The sequence below is a fragment of the Dysidea avara genome, chromosome 9 (assembly GCF_963678975.1).
Source record: "Dysidea avara chromosome 9, odDysAvar1.4, whole genome shotgun sequence".
NCBI lineage: Eukaryota > Metazoa > Porifera > Demospongiae > Dictyoceratida > Dysideidae > Dysidea > Dysidea avara.
The window spans coordinates 33,993,008-34,009,390 of NC_089280.1; the positions used below are offsets into that span (position 1 = coordinate 33,993,008).

General features: G+C 38.6%; 2 protein-coding genes across 2 annotated transcripts; both read left to right on the forward strand.

Moving 5' to 3' along the window:
• Positions 1-6: 6 nt before the first annotated feature.
• Positions 7-1,197, forward strand: LOC136266934 (uncharacterized). Its single transcript, XM_066061976.1, has 4 exons — positions 7-155; positions 227-491; positions 539-752; positions 816-1,197. Exons 1-4 carry the CDS (start codon positions 18-20, stop codon positions 1,126-1,128), a joined length of 930 nt encoding a protein of 309 aa, XP_065918048.1. The 5' UTR covers positions 7-17; the 3' UTR covers positions 1,129-1,197.
• A 51-nt stretch (positions 1,198-1,248) lies between these two features.
• On the forward strand, positions 1,249-3,298 carry LOC136266935 (uncharacterized). Its single transcript, XM_066061977.1, has 6 exons — positions 1,249-1,354; positions 1,404-1,590; positions 1,645-1,875; positions 1,938-2,109; positions 2,161-2,308; positions 2,367-3,298. The coding sequence occupies exons 1-5, from the start codon at positions 1,316-1,318 to the stop codon at positions 2,237-2,239; spliced, it is 708 nt and encodes a 235-aa protein (XP_065918049.1). The 5' UTR covers positions 1,249-1,315; the 3' UTR covers positions 2,240-2,308; positions 2,367-3,298.
• Positions 3,299-16,383: the final 13,085 nt, after the last annotated feature.

The window sequence follows — 16,383 nt, forward strand, 5'->3', positions numbered from 1 at the left end:
GTCGTTATAGAGATCAAATGGGATTGCCAGCAGCCAAGCGCCTGAAGCCAGATGCTATTCCCACTATATTTCCAAGGTCAACTGATAGGTTTGAGTCACCTGGAAGTACAAGCAAGGCACCAAGACCAGCTTTTGAAAAGCGTCAACAGAAGTCTGTAAGCTATAACAACTTGATGTAATAAAATTTCAATAACATTAATTTTACATATAATTATTATAATAATAGATAATAGCAGATGTCCTCTCTACAAGTGCTCCAACGGATGAAGATGTGCCCTCTACAATTTCTGTCATGGATGAAGATTCCCTCTCCACTAGTGCCATCGCAGATGCAGATGAAGTTCTTTCATCAGAACCATCACTCCTTTTACCTGAAGAAATGGATATACCTGTCCCCTTAACTACAGGCGGGGGAACACATGTTCAAGCACATCCCGAGATGAAGTCTGTTGAAACACAAGCATCTATAAAAATAAAAACAAAGAATAAAGGTATGTGCACATCCGAGTGTGACCTTACCATTGTGCCATTTAAACAGGAACATTAGCCCACCCAAAACAGAAATCAGTAGAAATACAATGTAACCTGATTGATGCTCCGCCTTTACAATTTATTCTGCATGAGCCATCACCAGTACAACACACAGGAATCGAACCAGATCTCCAGTCCACCACAATGTGTCCAGATGATTCTTTTACTGATGTTGACCTGGACACTTCATTCTGCCTTAGCCAAGAGGATTACACCACAGAGTAAGCCTGTATAATGACATGATTTCAACATGTTATTACATGTTGTACTTATTAACACTCTAGAGATGACACTGAAATGTCTCCACAGAATGAAATCAAATACTTAGTATTTCATTCTCACCTGTTAAGCCTATTCACCCAATGTAGATCATGCCATTTATCATGCATTGGTAGGATTTCAGACAAGCAGGGAACTTATATTGCTGCTACTCAGGAGTGTTCCCACTGTGGCTACCAGTGGACTTGGAGAAGCCAGCCATTTATCCGTGACACACCTGCTGGAAATTTGTTGTTGTCAGCATCCATCTTATTTAGTGGTGCCACTCCTGCCAAAGTGCTTCATCTTCTTGATCACCTAAAAATGGCATGCATTTAAGACAGAACTTTTTTTTGATCATCAAAAATTTTACCTTCTGCCTTCAATAAAAGCAACATGGAAGGAGAGTCAGACTGTACTGCTTACAGCAGTGTATAGCACGAGGTAGCCCTCTTCCATAGGTGGAGATGGAAGATGTGATAGTCCTGGTCACAGTGTGAAGTTTGGTTCATATGGAATAGTTGATATGGACTCCAAAAAAATTATCCATCTTGAACTTGTTCAGGTAACCACATTGCTACAAGATATGCTGATACTGACTGACTAATTTACAGTGTAATCAGGTCACGTCAAGCTATAACATGGAAAAGGAGGGACTGTTAAAGGCTCTCAATTTTCTAGCCAGTAAGTCTTTAGAAGTTGGGACTCTGGTAACGGATAGGCACAAGCAAGTCAGTAAGTTTGTTAGGCAGCAACATCCACATATTGACCATCGCTATGATGTTTGGCATGTTTCCAAATGTATGTATACATTATTTTTTAATAATCCACCATTGAAATATCTTGGATTTGTAGGTATTAAAAAAAAGCTTGGCAAGTTATCAAAACAAGCAGACTGTGACCTCGTCAGGGAGTGGACAAAAAGCATTACCAATCATCTTTATTGGTGTGCAGCGAACGGAATTGATGGTGATGACATCTTGAAGCGATGGAAGTCATTGATGGATCACATCTGTGATGAACATGATGAATGCTACCACACAACACTGTTACCTGAAGATAGACGGAAAAAGTGGTTTGCACCAGGTAACATTATCAATACCCTATATACTGTTTTGAAATTCTATAGTTTATTATACAACACACAGGCAGCAAAGCACATGAAAAATTATATGACATACTCTGCAGTAAGACGTTGTTGCCAGACATCAAGAAACTATCATCACAGCATCAAACAAGCAGCTTGGAGGCTTATCACAGTGTGGTGAACCATTTTGCTCCCAAGTTGCTGTCTTTCTCCTATCATGGATTGCTCTCTAGGTTGTTAGTATTACATAGCTGATATCAGTATTACATAAGTATTGTAATTAGGTTGTTACTAGCTGTATTACACTTTAATGAGAACTTGGAAGACCACAAGCAAGGACAAGGGAAGGAAAGGAGCGTTTAGCAATAGCATATACAAAGGCTAAAGCCGGTGAATGCACTCCCAGATCTATCCCAGTTCCCAAGACATACAGTAAGTGACAGAAAAAAGAATAATTTTGTTTCATGCATCATGTGAACTTTCAATATAGTCTATGTAGAGAAGCTGATGCACAAAGCAGTGGAGTACTGTACTGCTGGTGAAAAACATGAGCACTCTGAATCACCCCCACCATTGGCTAGTGCATATGAGCATCCCGATAAGGACACTATTCCATTGTTCTCTCGATACAAAAGATAATAATTTATCATCAATATACGCATACACATTAATATCTTTTTTTGTACTGGAACATGCATATGTCATTCACTGAGGTGTAAAATAGCAATTATGGGATACTTTCTCACAATAGGAGCTAGACAGTACAGCTGTAGATTAATGCCAAACATTTATTTACAACACCAAAGTATACTGACACAAAGGATTTTGTTAGACATTATAATAATTTAGGTTGTCGCTGCTAGGTCAGGCCCAGTTGTGGCGAACAACGTTGTAGCTACACCATTACAGACATTCAATATGTTACCTTAAGCATTGCTGCTACCTCCTTTTTGACAAAACTCGCTGCTTCGCCGGCATACGTCCTTGTGCATCCTTCGTGATGATTTTCCAGGCACCATAGCGTACTATAGTATATCACTGAACTGACAGGACAAATCACGTTCTTTCACATGCGTCAGAAACGGAACAAACATGTTACAGGTTCTCATGCTTCTGGACACAAAGTTAAAACACACCAGCTGCAATATTTCACTACAAAACAAGACCAGAGCAAGATCATTCACCCGTTCGCCATTGGTAATTAGCGTAGTCAGCAGTTCACCGGATCTGACCGTGACATTGCAATCGACATCAAAGACTTGTGGTTGAATTCTAGGAAGTGACGTTTCAACATCTTTGCGGGTTTATATCTCGTCAACACAACAACACATCATTATAAAAATTGTTGTTCTGTGCACTGTATGAGTAAATAAACATACACAGACATTAAAAAGGGTAGGTAAAATTTCCACTGCAGTTAACCTTTAACCTACCATCACAGCCATTTCTTGGCCGCCACCTTAGATTTCGCATCTTTTTTCACCGTAGCCTTTTTGAGGGCCGCACACTTTTTTTACAGCTTGGCTGTTTTGGATTAGATATATATATATATATATATATCAAGACACACGGTAGTGTGTCGTGCGGCCCAAGAAGCCGGCGCGCCACACCGTGAGTATATTGACAGGAAGAAAGAAAACGTCATTTTCACACCTTTGTATCTCGGTGATCACTTATCTGATTGGAACCAAATTTGCTACACAATTGCCCGCCAGCCAAGGGAGCCTACATTCCAAATTTGAAGGAAATCGCTCCAGCCATTTCCGAGATACGAGCTGCCAAAGTTTCGTGTTTTTTTCTTCGTTTTTTTTTTTCTTCGTCTTTTCGCACACTTGCAAAAATTGCTATAACAAGCAAACGCGTACTCCGATCGCCTTGAAATTTGGCACACAGAAAGGGAGTCCAAAGGCGAATCCCAGCATCAAATTTGGTACAAATCCGATGAATGGTTCAGGAGTTATGACCGATTATTCGCGTAAAACAAGATCGATTTGTTGTCACGCCTACAGGGTAAACCGCTTCATGGAATGAGTTGAAAATTGCTATGTAGATGGAGTAACCATCGTAGGAGTGCCTTTTGGTGGTTTGAAAGGAATCGAGATAAAGACCACGGAGATATGACACAAAACCCAACATGTGTCACAATTACGCGATCGATTTTTATGAATTAAAAAGTATTAGTTTTCACGCCTACTAGGCAAACCGCTTAGAGCAATGAGCTGAAAATCGGTGTATAGCTGGAATAATCTTCATAGAAAGTCCTTGCAGTAGTACAGAAGAATCGGATTACAAACCACTGAGTTTTGATTCGAAAGCCAACTCCGTGTAGCAAATGCGAGATCGAGATACTCTAATAGAACAGTCACCCTAATAGAGCATTCGGCTAATTTATTTACTCCAATATAGAATTTTATTACATCACAAGTTATTCTGTAGGGAGTTCAGCTGCAAACAGTTAATCTTATAGACAGTTCAGCAAGAAGACAGTCACCATGTGGAGAGTTAAGCAAATATATCACTATAGAGATTCAGAACATTACAAGCCACACTGAAGAAAGTTCAGCTATAAACAAGTCATGCACTGTGTAGAGAATTCAGCTACAATTAAGTCACTCTCTAGAGAATTCAGTTACACAGAATTCAGCTACACACAAGTCACTGTAGAGAGAGTTCAGCTACAAACAAATTACCCTTTAGAGTGATCAGCTACAAACAAAACACTTTGCAGGGTGTTCAACTGCAACAAATCAACCTTTAGAGCGATCAGCAATGAACAAATCAACACAAATCTACCTGTAGAGAGATCAGCTAGAAACAAATCACCCTGAAGAGAGTTCAGCTACAAAAAATCACCCTGTAGAGACATCAACTAGAAACTAGACACAATGTAAGGAGTTCAGCTACAAGCAATCACCCTGTAGAGAGTTCAGCTAAAACAAATCAACCTGCAGAGAGATCAGCTACAAACAAATCACCTTATAGAGAGTTCAGCTACAAACAGATTACCTGTAGAGAGATCGGCTACAAACAAATCAACCTGCAGAGAGATCAGCTACACACAAATCAACTTGTAGAGAGATCAGCTACAAACAAATCACCCTGTAGAGAGATCAGCTAGAAACTACACACAATGTAAGGAGTTCAGCTACAAACAAATCACCCTGTAGAGAGATCAACTACAAACTAGACACAAAGTAAGGAGTTCAGCTACAAGCAAATTACCCTGTAGAGATTTCATCTACAAACAAATCAACCTGTAGAGCAATCAGCTAGAAACAAATCACCCTGAAGAGAGGTCAGCTACAAAAAATCACCCTGTAGAGAGATCAGCTAGAAACAAATCACCCTGAAGAGAGGTCAGCTACAAAAAAATCACCCTGTAGAGAGATCAGCTACAAACAAATTGCCCTGTAGAGAGATCGGCTACAAACAAATCAACCTGTAGCAGCTACAAACAAATTGCCTTGTAGAGAGATCGGCTACAAACAAATCAACCTGCAGAGAGATCAGCTACACACAAATCAACTTGTAGAGAGTTCAGCTACAAACAAATTACCCTGTAGAGAGATCGGCTACAAACAAATCACCCTGTAGAGAGATCAGCTAGAAACTACACACAATGTAAGGAGTTCAGCTACAAACAAATCACCCTGTAGAGAGATCAGCTACAAACTAGACACAAAGTAAGGAGTTCAGCTACAAGCAAGTTACCCTGTAGAGAGTTCATCTACAAGCAAATCAACCTGCAGAGCAATCAGCTAGAAACAAATCACCCTGAAGAGAGGTCAGCTACAAAAAAATCACCCTGTAGAGAGATCAACTAGAAACAAATCACCCTGAAGAGAGGTCAGCTACAAACAAAACACTTTGCAGAGAATTCAGCTACAAACAAATCAGCTTGTAGAGAGATCAGTTACACACAAATCAACCTGTAGAGAGATAAGCTAGAAACAAATCACCCTGTAGAGAGTTCAGCTACAAGCAAAACACCCTGTAGAGAGTTCAGCAACAAAGAAACCACCATGTAGAGAGTTCAGCTGCAAACAAATCACCTTATAGAGAGTTCAGCTACAAACAAATCACTCTGTAGAGAGATCAGCTAGAAACTGGACACAATGTAAGGAGTTCAGCTACAAGCAAATCACCCTTTAGTGAGTTCAGCTACAAACAAATCAACCTGCAGTGAGATCACCTACAAAAAAGCACCTTGTACAGAGTTCAGCTACAAACAAATTACCCTGTAGAGAGATCGGCTACAAACAAATCAACCAGTAGAAAGATCAGCTACACACAAATCAACTTGTAGAGAGATCAGCTACAAACAAATCACCCTGTAGAGACATCAGCTAGAAACTAGACACAACGTAAGGAGTTCAGCTACAAGTAAATCACCCTGTAGAGAGTTCAGCTAAAACAAATCAACCTGCAGAGAGATCAGCTACAAATAAATCACTTTATAGACAGTTCAGCTACAAACAAATTACCTTGTAGAGAGATCGGCTGCAAATTAATCAAGCTGCAGAGAGATCAGCTACACACAAATCAACTTGTAGAGAGATCAGCTACAAACAAATCACCCTGTAGAGAGAACAGCTAGAAACTAGATACAATGCAAGGAGTTCAGCTACAAGCAAAATCACCCTTTAGTGAGTTCAGCTACAAACAAATCAACCTGCAGTGAGATCACCCACAAAAACGCACTTGTACAGAGTTCAGTTACAAACAAATCACCCTGTAGAGAGATCAGGTAGAAGAATTCACCTTGTAGAGAGTTCAGCAACAAAGAAACCACCATGTAGAGAGTTCAGCTGCAAACAAATCACCCAGTAGAAAGATCAGCTAGAAGAAGTTACCTTGTAGAGAGTTCAGTTACAAAGAAACCATTATATAGAGAGTTCAGCTACAAAGAAATTACCCCGTAGAGAGTTCAGCTAGAAGAAGTCACCTTGTAAAGAGTTTAGCTACAAAGAAACCATCATGTACAGAGTTCAGCTACAAAGAAACCACCTGTACAGAATTCAACTACAAACAAATCACCCTGTATAGAGATCAGCTAGAAGAAGTTACCTTGTAGATAGTTCAGCTACAACAATTCACCCTGTAGAAAGATCAGCTAGAAGAAGTCACCTTGTAGAGTGTAAAGTTACAAAGAAACCATCATGTAGAGAGTTCAGCTGCAAACAAATCACTCTGTAGAGAGTTCAGCTACAAAGAAACCGCCATGTAGAGAGTTCAGCCTCATATAAACTACCTTGTAGAGAATTCAACTACAACAAATCACCCTGTAGAGAAGAAGTTACCTTGTAGAGTGTTCAGTTACAAAGAAACCACCATGTAGAGAGTTTAGCTGCAAACAAATCACCTGTAGAGAGTACAGCTAGAAACAAATCACCCCGTAGAGAGATCAGCTGGACGAAGTCACCTTGTAGAGAGTTCAGCTACAAAGAAACCATCATGTAGAGAGTTCAGCTGCAAACAAATCACCCTGCAGAGAGTTCAGCTACAAAAAAATCACCCTGTAGAGAGTTCAGCTAGACGAAGTCACCTTATAGAGAGTTCAGCTACAAAGAAACCATCATGTAGAGAGTTTGGCTACAAAGACACCACCATGTAGAGAGTTTAGCTGCAAACAAATCACCTGTAGAGAGTTCAGCTAGAAACAAAATACCCTGTAGAGAGACCAGCTAGAAGAGGTTACCTTGTAGAGAGTTCAGCTACAAAGAAACCATCCTGTATATAGTTCAGCTACATTTCAAGTCACCCAGTAGAGAGATCAGCTGCAAAAAAAATCCTGTGGGGAATAATGGGCATGTAATAAATATATGTATATAATTTGTATAATTACTAATAAAATCAAAAATAATTGAAGTACTAAAATTCTTCTTTAAGTTCTTTTCTTCTTCCTGTGGTAAAGAAAAAAACACATGGGTTAAAAAAGCCCCAAAGCCAGCCATAGGCCGGCTTTGCAGTATACAAATACAAAAAGAAGTGATATCTAATCAAAAACAGCCAAGCTGTAAAAAAAGGTGCGGCCCCCAAAGAGGCCATGGTGAAAAAAGATGTGAAATCCAAGGTGGCGGCCAAGAAATGGCTGTGATGGTAGGTTAATGGTTACATTTTAATAACGACAATTCAGGTGAATTTTGTGCCGCTTGGTCTTGGCACCAAATTCACCTGAATTGTTGTTATTAAAATGTAACCATTAACCTACCATCACAGCCATTTCTTGGCCGCCACCTTGGATTTCACATCTTTTTTCACCATGGCCTCTTTGGGGGCCGCACCTTTTTTTACAGCTTGGCTGTTTTTGATTAGATATATAATAGCTAGCTAATAGTAAAAGAAGCTTTACGGTGTAGCTATAATGCAAAACAATGGTTACAGTAGCATTAATAGCTATGCTGTACAGCTGCATTATATGCTAAAACTCATCATCGATACTCAAATCTCTGCATGATCAATGTCCTGTTGCTCCTCCTAGTAATAAAATTTAATATCTTTTATACATAACCATGGACTAGTACACTTATAGCTACATCTAACTATATAACTGAGCTAATGAACTCAACATACTAGGATATCAAAAAAAGTTTGAATTAAAAATGAAGTAGGGATCTATACTACAAAAACCACTGAAACAAGAATTGTTAAGCTACATTCGTGACATCAAATCACAATCAAACAATACAACCACTGATCCCTACTGTGGTGAGGTGCCCATAAGACACCTCACTGTAGTGGTTGTAGCTTAAAAACCCTTGTTTCAGTAATTTTTGTTGTTTAAATCCCTACTTCATTTTTAAATTCAATTTTTTTGATATACTAGTCAATATTTGAAGCTGTTTCCTAAGAAACTTCCAGATCCAGATGGTCCATTATCAGAAGTATTACCATTGTCTACTATTAAGGTTGCTAACGAAGCTGTGGTGGCCGCTTCCATACAATCCAAGCGAAACCCTAATCCAGCAAGAGGGGGCCATACCTGACACTGGAGTACAACAAACACAGATATCAAGATTTGCTTTCACACATGGAAACAAAGCAGCAATTCTTTGTTACAGTGAAGAATACACAAGGCAGCTCTGTTGTACTTGGAGGTCTAAGTATGTTGAAAAACATGGGCATAAACGAGATGCTGGAGAGTTTGAAACAAATAGTAGTTACAGAAGAAAAGAGGCCGGCCGCTACTTTTGGGGAATGAGTTAGATGACCAGGTCAAGAAGTGCATTAAAGAAGTAAAGGAAGCTGGTATGCCCGTTGATACTACTGTTGTTATGGTAAGTGGAGAAGTCATTGTAAAGAGAACAGATAAGAAACTTTTATAGGACAATGGCGGACCAATTGACATCACTAAGTCTTGGAAAAATCAGTTCTTTCCAGGATTAGTTATGTAAACATAAAGCCTGTAGCATGGCAAAAGTAGAGACTTCACATTATGAAGAGCTGAAAGTGCAGTAACTTTTAGACGTTACAGTTGTAGTCGAGATGGAAGATATTCCACTGATTTGATATTGAATTGAGACCACACAGGTATCAACATCATTCCGGGTTGTGCATGGACAATGGAGAGAAAGGTGTCAAGCATGTAGATTGTGTGGGAATAGACAATAAATGCCTAATAACTGATGTGATCTATGCAAAACTGAGTAGATTTTTCCTCCCTTTCCAAGTGATTTATCAAGGCAAAACACCAGTGTGTCTATATACCAAGGTATTCCTTCCCTACAGGTCAGAACGTGACTTACACCCCGAATCACAAAGAGAAAACCCAGGAATATATTGATATTGCCCTACTACATACATAAAGAGAAAATGTAAGGAGCTTAACCTGCAAAATAACTATCCTGCATTAGTCATTTACAACAAGTTTAAAAGTCAGCTGACAGATGCCATGCATTCTCTCCTTGATTCTGATCACATTTATGTGGTTAAAGTGCCCCATAATTGTACCGGGAGCTTGCAATCAATAGACTTGGCTGTAAACAAACCAGCAAAAGATTTCCTTCCAAGTGTGGTCCTCCTAGCAAGTTGAAAAAACTTTGAGAGAGAAAGCTGCCAAATTGTGGACACAAAGATGTCAACAATAAAACCTTTAGGTGATAATGGCTTGAAATGTTGTACTAGTATCTCAAGAAATTGAAGTAGGGATCTATGCAATAAAAAGTAGTGAAACAAGACATGAGTGATGGTATTACAGCATAGCTCAGTGGGAAGTCCCTACTTTGTCACTGAACAAAATAATCATTATGGCTAATGTTGCCAAAATAGGGACTTTTCAGCTGAGTTATGCTGTAATGCCAGCATTCATCTCTTGTTTCACTACTGTTTTTATTGCATAAATTCCTACTTCATTTTTAAGTTAACAATTTTTAAAAATACTAGTTTGCTTAGGTGTCTGTTGTAGCACAGCTAGCTACATTGTAACTTAACTGTTGTATTAGAGTATCTCGAGTCAGCCAAGGGGTGTGCAGCTAGTTAGACCAATAAGGGGTGAGGTCATCTTGTTTGCTGTTAAATAACTTACTAGATTGTTAAGAGGTGTTCTATCACAAGTAGTCAACCTAGATCTTTATTTGATGGGTGGGTCACAAACGGGATCCCAACTGTGAAGTTGTAGATATCTAGCTAGTATACCTGTTATAGTAGTAGCACCAAGACTGAAATCCAGCTCTGAAATAATTCTGTGACATCTAAATATGCTGCTGAAAAAAAGTATTGATGCAGAAAAGTAACACCTTGATATGGTTTTGTTGGGTGAAGAAGAAGACAAGCAGCCTGATTGAAGATAAAAGAAAAGACAAGGTGCAGAGGGCCTATACTTGTCAGAACCCCAATGGTGCATCCCACTGGTGAGTTTGTTATTGTGGTATAAAACAGTAGCTGTGTGCTGCTTTATTTGGCCTCCAGCCTTGTGACTGTGGTCAGGCAGTGAGGCAGTGAGACTAAAATTTTAGTTTTAGCAATTTAAAAACAACAAATTCTAGATCCGGCCACCTGTAAGTGTTTTGTTATATTTGATGCTGTATTATATATTATATGGACTAGTACTATCATGTAAGATGTCTCATGGATGATTTCGAAGGCAGAGTTTTAGGCAGCACTTGAAATTTTTGGGGCGATCCCTATTGCTGCAGAACAAAACCCTAGCCATCAATGGTTTTAAAGCTGCTGGAATTAGTGGACCTTCCTCAGTAGAGTGATTATTATAAATATACTGTGACATAATGGAAGTTAAATTCATTTTAATTATGTGCAATGCAATCATGATAATAATATATCAAAATCAGATTGTGAGCTATGTATGTACAGTTACAAACCAAGTGATTTTCTTCTGTTCCAAACATATCAATGCTTGGTTGTAATGAAGAGCAGCAGGGACATTTCAAAATAAATAGCAAATGCATTAGCTATAGCATATAAACCACAATCATTTGAATCTGACTGTTTCTGGATCACGACAGCTGTGGGCGTGGCTAAGGACCCAAATAGGTTTCTTTTTAGTAAGGATGTATGGTCACTTACTGTGTCAAAGCTGAGTCATAAACGTTCACATAAAATGAAGTAGCTTTAATAGATGTACGTAGCTGTTACATGGTTAAATCAATTCAATTAACAATGAGAAGTGATTTAGCATCTTCAACATTAACTGCATGATTGATTCTATTTCCTATAATACTATCTTCATGATATCACTGTTTCTAGTTGTAGCCATAACCTGCACATCTTTTACTAAATTTATGCACTTTTGTAGAAGAAATAATTTTCACAATTTGTATAAAACCTAATCATAGCTAAAATAATAATTCCACGCACCCAAAAAATTATATGGCCGCCCACACATTTAATTAAATGTATATGAAGCTCTGTGTTTTGCACTATAACAGTGTACTGTAAATGGAGAAAGTTTCGCACTTTTCACGGTTTCAAAGCAAACCACAAAAGTTTCCCCACTAAATCAATAATTTACAGTGTACTATATAGCTATGTTTAAGCTCTACCGCAAAACTTTCACCACGAATAGTCTCAATAAACCTTAACCACAAAACTTTCGCCCAGTGAAACTTTTCCTGTTTACAGCATGTAGCTGGGTTGCATACCACTTTCCTGAACTCTTAAAGTTTATCAAATAGTACAGTAGTACCGTTTAAGTAGGGATTGCCCCAAACATTTTGTACGCCACCCAAAATCCCACCTTTGAAAATCATCCTAGAGACATCTTACACAACGAAAAAATGTAGCTTGTTGCCCCAGCAACAAACAAAAGTTAACAGGTTAGCTTCCATTGGGTGAGTTGTCAACATGTAACATCAAATGTGACCATCTGTCACCTAGTTGCATAAGCACACATCATAATTAAATTCAACAATCCTAATATGGTAACAGGTCAGGCTTTGCTCATCATTATTATTGCTGTCACATTATGATTGTTTGGTGCTTTACCAGGATCACTGAACCTTGAATATTTTTCAGGCAGTAGAGGACCTGAACTTGTGAAGTTAACGATATCAAAATTTCCCAGGTGAACTCTGTGCATATGAGACTGATCCACAGATCTGCCGAATAGATACAACATGAAACCAGCTAAGTTACATTGTACTGTATATGTGGTGGGCTATGTACAGTAGCATTAAGACACATGAGACACCACTATGATTGTAGCTCTGAGAACCATAACACAAATCCATGCGTCGGAACCACATTGACGTGCCGAGTGTGTAGGCCACCTCCCAAAGACAGCGTGGACTATCAAATTTGTTAGGCAATGGGTTTCAGCTCATCCATTAGGTGGCTTGCAGCCACTTATCTAGTGTTTCACCTTCAAACCTAAAACAAGCCCTTTACGGTTAAGGTCAACTGGACGTCGCCCTTGTTGTAACCAAGAAACCATACTAATAACCACTCCTCAGGCTTCTACTACATCTCCCACACAGCAGTACACAAATCAATTACAGGTACGTAGCCCACCACAACGGCACATTATTTTGCAAAATTATTATGTGATTGGTTCAGCAATGGTACATCAAGAACACCAATGTCATCCACTACTTAGAGTGCCAGCAGCACCGTGCCATTTCAATAGGCTACTTATGCAAAAAAAAAAGTTTAAAACTGTACCTTCATAATCTAATGTTTCATAGTGCTACAGCCCAGCTCCTTCATGAGCCATGTCCCTGGATTATGGGATATGGCTAGACATAAGTGAAGTCATGCCCACTTGACACTACATTTGTAGCAGCCAGCAGGTATGCACAACATTGTACCTGTTACTTTCGGTGAACCACTCCCACCATTCAATGATTATAATATCAGCCACAGTATGATAGTTCTATAACTGGCCAGCTTATTTTATAAGTAACCCCCACTTGTGAGACTGTTAGTAGACATATGTGGAGCCATACAAGCTGGTCATTACAAAAGTTGTAGGCATGCTCGAAGCCACACTTTGTTTTAGACACTGACCCGGTTTTGATGCTGCCAAACATTTTTTAGCTGCCTACTAAAGATTTATAGTTAAATGGTTAAATGCTTATGGAACGCAGTGATGTAGCAAAGTGTGCATATTACACTGCTACAATTAAACTGTGTTTCCAAAAAACGAAAACCACCACAACCAGGGCTTACCATATTAGTGCAAATTGCCTAACGTATCTTCACCGTAAATGTTGGTTAAACTGACTAAACCATTGAAAAGTTATTCTAATATTCTATTCACAACTATCATCACTCATAGTAAATTGTGCTTTGCTTTAAATTACAGGTATGGGTTCTCCTTCATCTGATTCACTCCATAGTTGTAGGATTTCCCAAGCACAAGGTCCCATGCAAGGTGAAATGCAGACCCATATCTGTGGATTACTTGTAACACATTTGCAAAAATGAAAGTGCATCCATTCATCTAGCTAGCAAGTAAAATGCTATTTATGCAGCTTAATACACTAAGATGTTAACAAATAATATAGAACTTGACACATAGCAGTAAAGGACTTGACTCATCGCTGTTATCATTATTACAACCCAGCATTGACTTTTCTTTATCACTCTTCCCTTCTTGCATATAGCTCCATAGCTGCACTTTGTATCCATCACTCTGAGAACTTAAATATAGCACTGATCCTCCCTAGTCCCACCTCCAGTATGGCACCAACGGGACTCACTACTCCCGCACTGGCCTGGGAGGCAACAGTAGGAATTGGTCTTCACTGGTTTTCATCAGTCTACCATTAGGGGATTAAAAAATTATATAAATGCCCCATCTTACAAAGAGCCCAGAGAGATTTTACAGGATGGCAAATGGTTTACCAGTGCTGTTTTATCCAATTCCACCTGTAATAATACTTTTATTTCACTTTCTAAATTCTTTACCATTGTGCATTAATAGCTAATAATTTGCATGCATATCTACAGTCACACTGATCCATACCTATTTGGTCACATACCATGCTGTATGTATAACTGTTTCTGCCATGATGCCAATTGATCATGATCATAGTTGGCTTGTCACCTAAAGTATACATACATGTTCATTGTACAGGCATTCCATTACAACATCTATTCTATAATTTCTCATTGTGCAACAATCACGCTAGAACTGCCTCCCAAGTTTAACCTGGATTGCACATTTAGAAACTCTTAATGCATTCAAGGAGTGACGTTCACGTGCACAATTATTGTTCCCATCAATACTGCAGATGGCAAAGTGATTATTGCATTACTACAGAGATTGTTGAAATGTGGAAGTGAACATTTGATAATCAAAATTATGATGATTAAGGGCCATGTGGCTGTTAAATATACTGCCATTCCACTATCCACTACATTACTATTTGGTGTTTAAAGGAGCTGCTGCCTCAAAGTAACTATTCAAGCTGTACTGTCTTTATTTTGTATTTTTCTCCTTACAATCAAGGTGGGGCACAAAAGTTACTGGCCACGTCATTAGGTTATACATCGAAGCTGTGTGTGTTATCTGTTATAGCTGTCCATAGGTTGTGGTGTCTTTGTTGCAAAACATGACCGTTGTGAATGTACATACTTGTGTATTAATGCAGTATTAGTTGTGTACGAATGTTGCATTTGCTGCAGCCATTGTTGTTGCTGTCTATAACTTGTGGTTTTGATGTTACAGAATACATCTATTCTTAATGTTGTTGTGGGTAAATGTTTGTTGTGCATTAATGCAGTGTATGAATGGCATGCTTATTGTGGCCGATGCTTCATTGCAAACCATGTTTGTTGCGTATGTACGTCTGTTGAGTATGAATTTTACATTTGTTGCGACTGATACTTGATGTGATCAATGTTGCATATGAATGTCTGTTGGGTATGAATATTGTATTTGTTGCAATCAATGGATGTTGCATTTGTTGCAACCAATGTTTGCTGCATATGAACTTCTGTTGCATATGAATGTTGAGTTTCTTGCGACTGATATTTGTTGCGATCAGTGTTTGTTATGTATGAATGTTGCAATTGTTGTGATCAATGTTTGCTACATATGAATGTCTATGGTGTATGAATGTTCAGTTTGTTGTGATCAGTGTTTGCTGTGTATGAATGTCTGTTGCGTATGAATGTTGAGTTTGTTGCGACCGATATTTGTTGCAATCAGTGTTTGTTGTGCATGAATGTCTGTGGTGTATGAATGTTGCGTTTGTTTCGATCAATGTTTACTGCGTTTGAATGTCTGTTGTGAATGAATGTTCATTTTGATGCAATCAATGTTTGCTGCGTATGAATGTCTGTTGCATATGAATGTTGAGTTTGTTGCAACCACTGTTTGTTGCAACCAATATTATTTTGTTGCGATCAGTGTTTGTTGTGTATGAATGTCTGTTGTATATGTATGTATGTATGTATGTATGTATGTATGTATGTATGTATGTATGTATGTATGTATGTATGTATGTATGTATGTATGTATGTATGTATGTATGTATGTATGTATGTATGTATGTTATAACTAGTTTGTAAAGTGTTGTTGTAATATGTTGTGGTCGTATGCCATAATGTTATAGAGCTTAGTGCGGTGGAAGTGTGGTTGTGTAAGAAAGCATGCAGTAATGTGTCGTAGTATGTTTGTATGTGCTCAAGTTAGCATGTTAATCACCTTTATGGAATAGTACTATATACAATACAGCATTAACCCTTAAAGGTGCATATGCCACTATAGAGGCAAAATAAAGAAAATGCATGGAAAATGCATGATGTTTAACCAACAACTGTTTTCATAGCAGAAAGTGTTATACTTACAGATATCAATAATAAAAAAGTTAGCGCTGTTTCTCCACATGTTTTACAGTCTTCTTTGTCTGGTTTCAGTTGAAAATCTGTCCTCAATCAGCAACAATCACCATCAGCTGACTCGAAATCTTTGCTCGTGAAGATGATAACAAGGCGACTAATCTTGAGAAACTTGCTGAAAGTGACACTGCTTGAACAGTGCCACAGTGGACCATATCAACTTGGTAGATTGACAGAAACACTTTCCACACAACTAGAGTCCACAG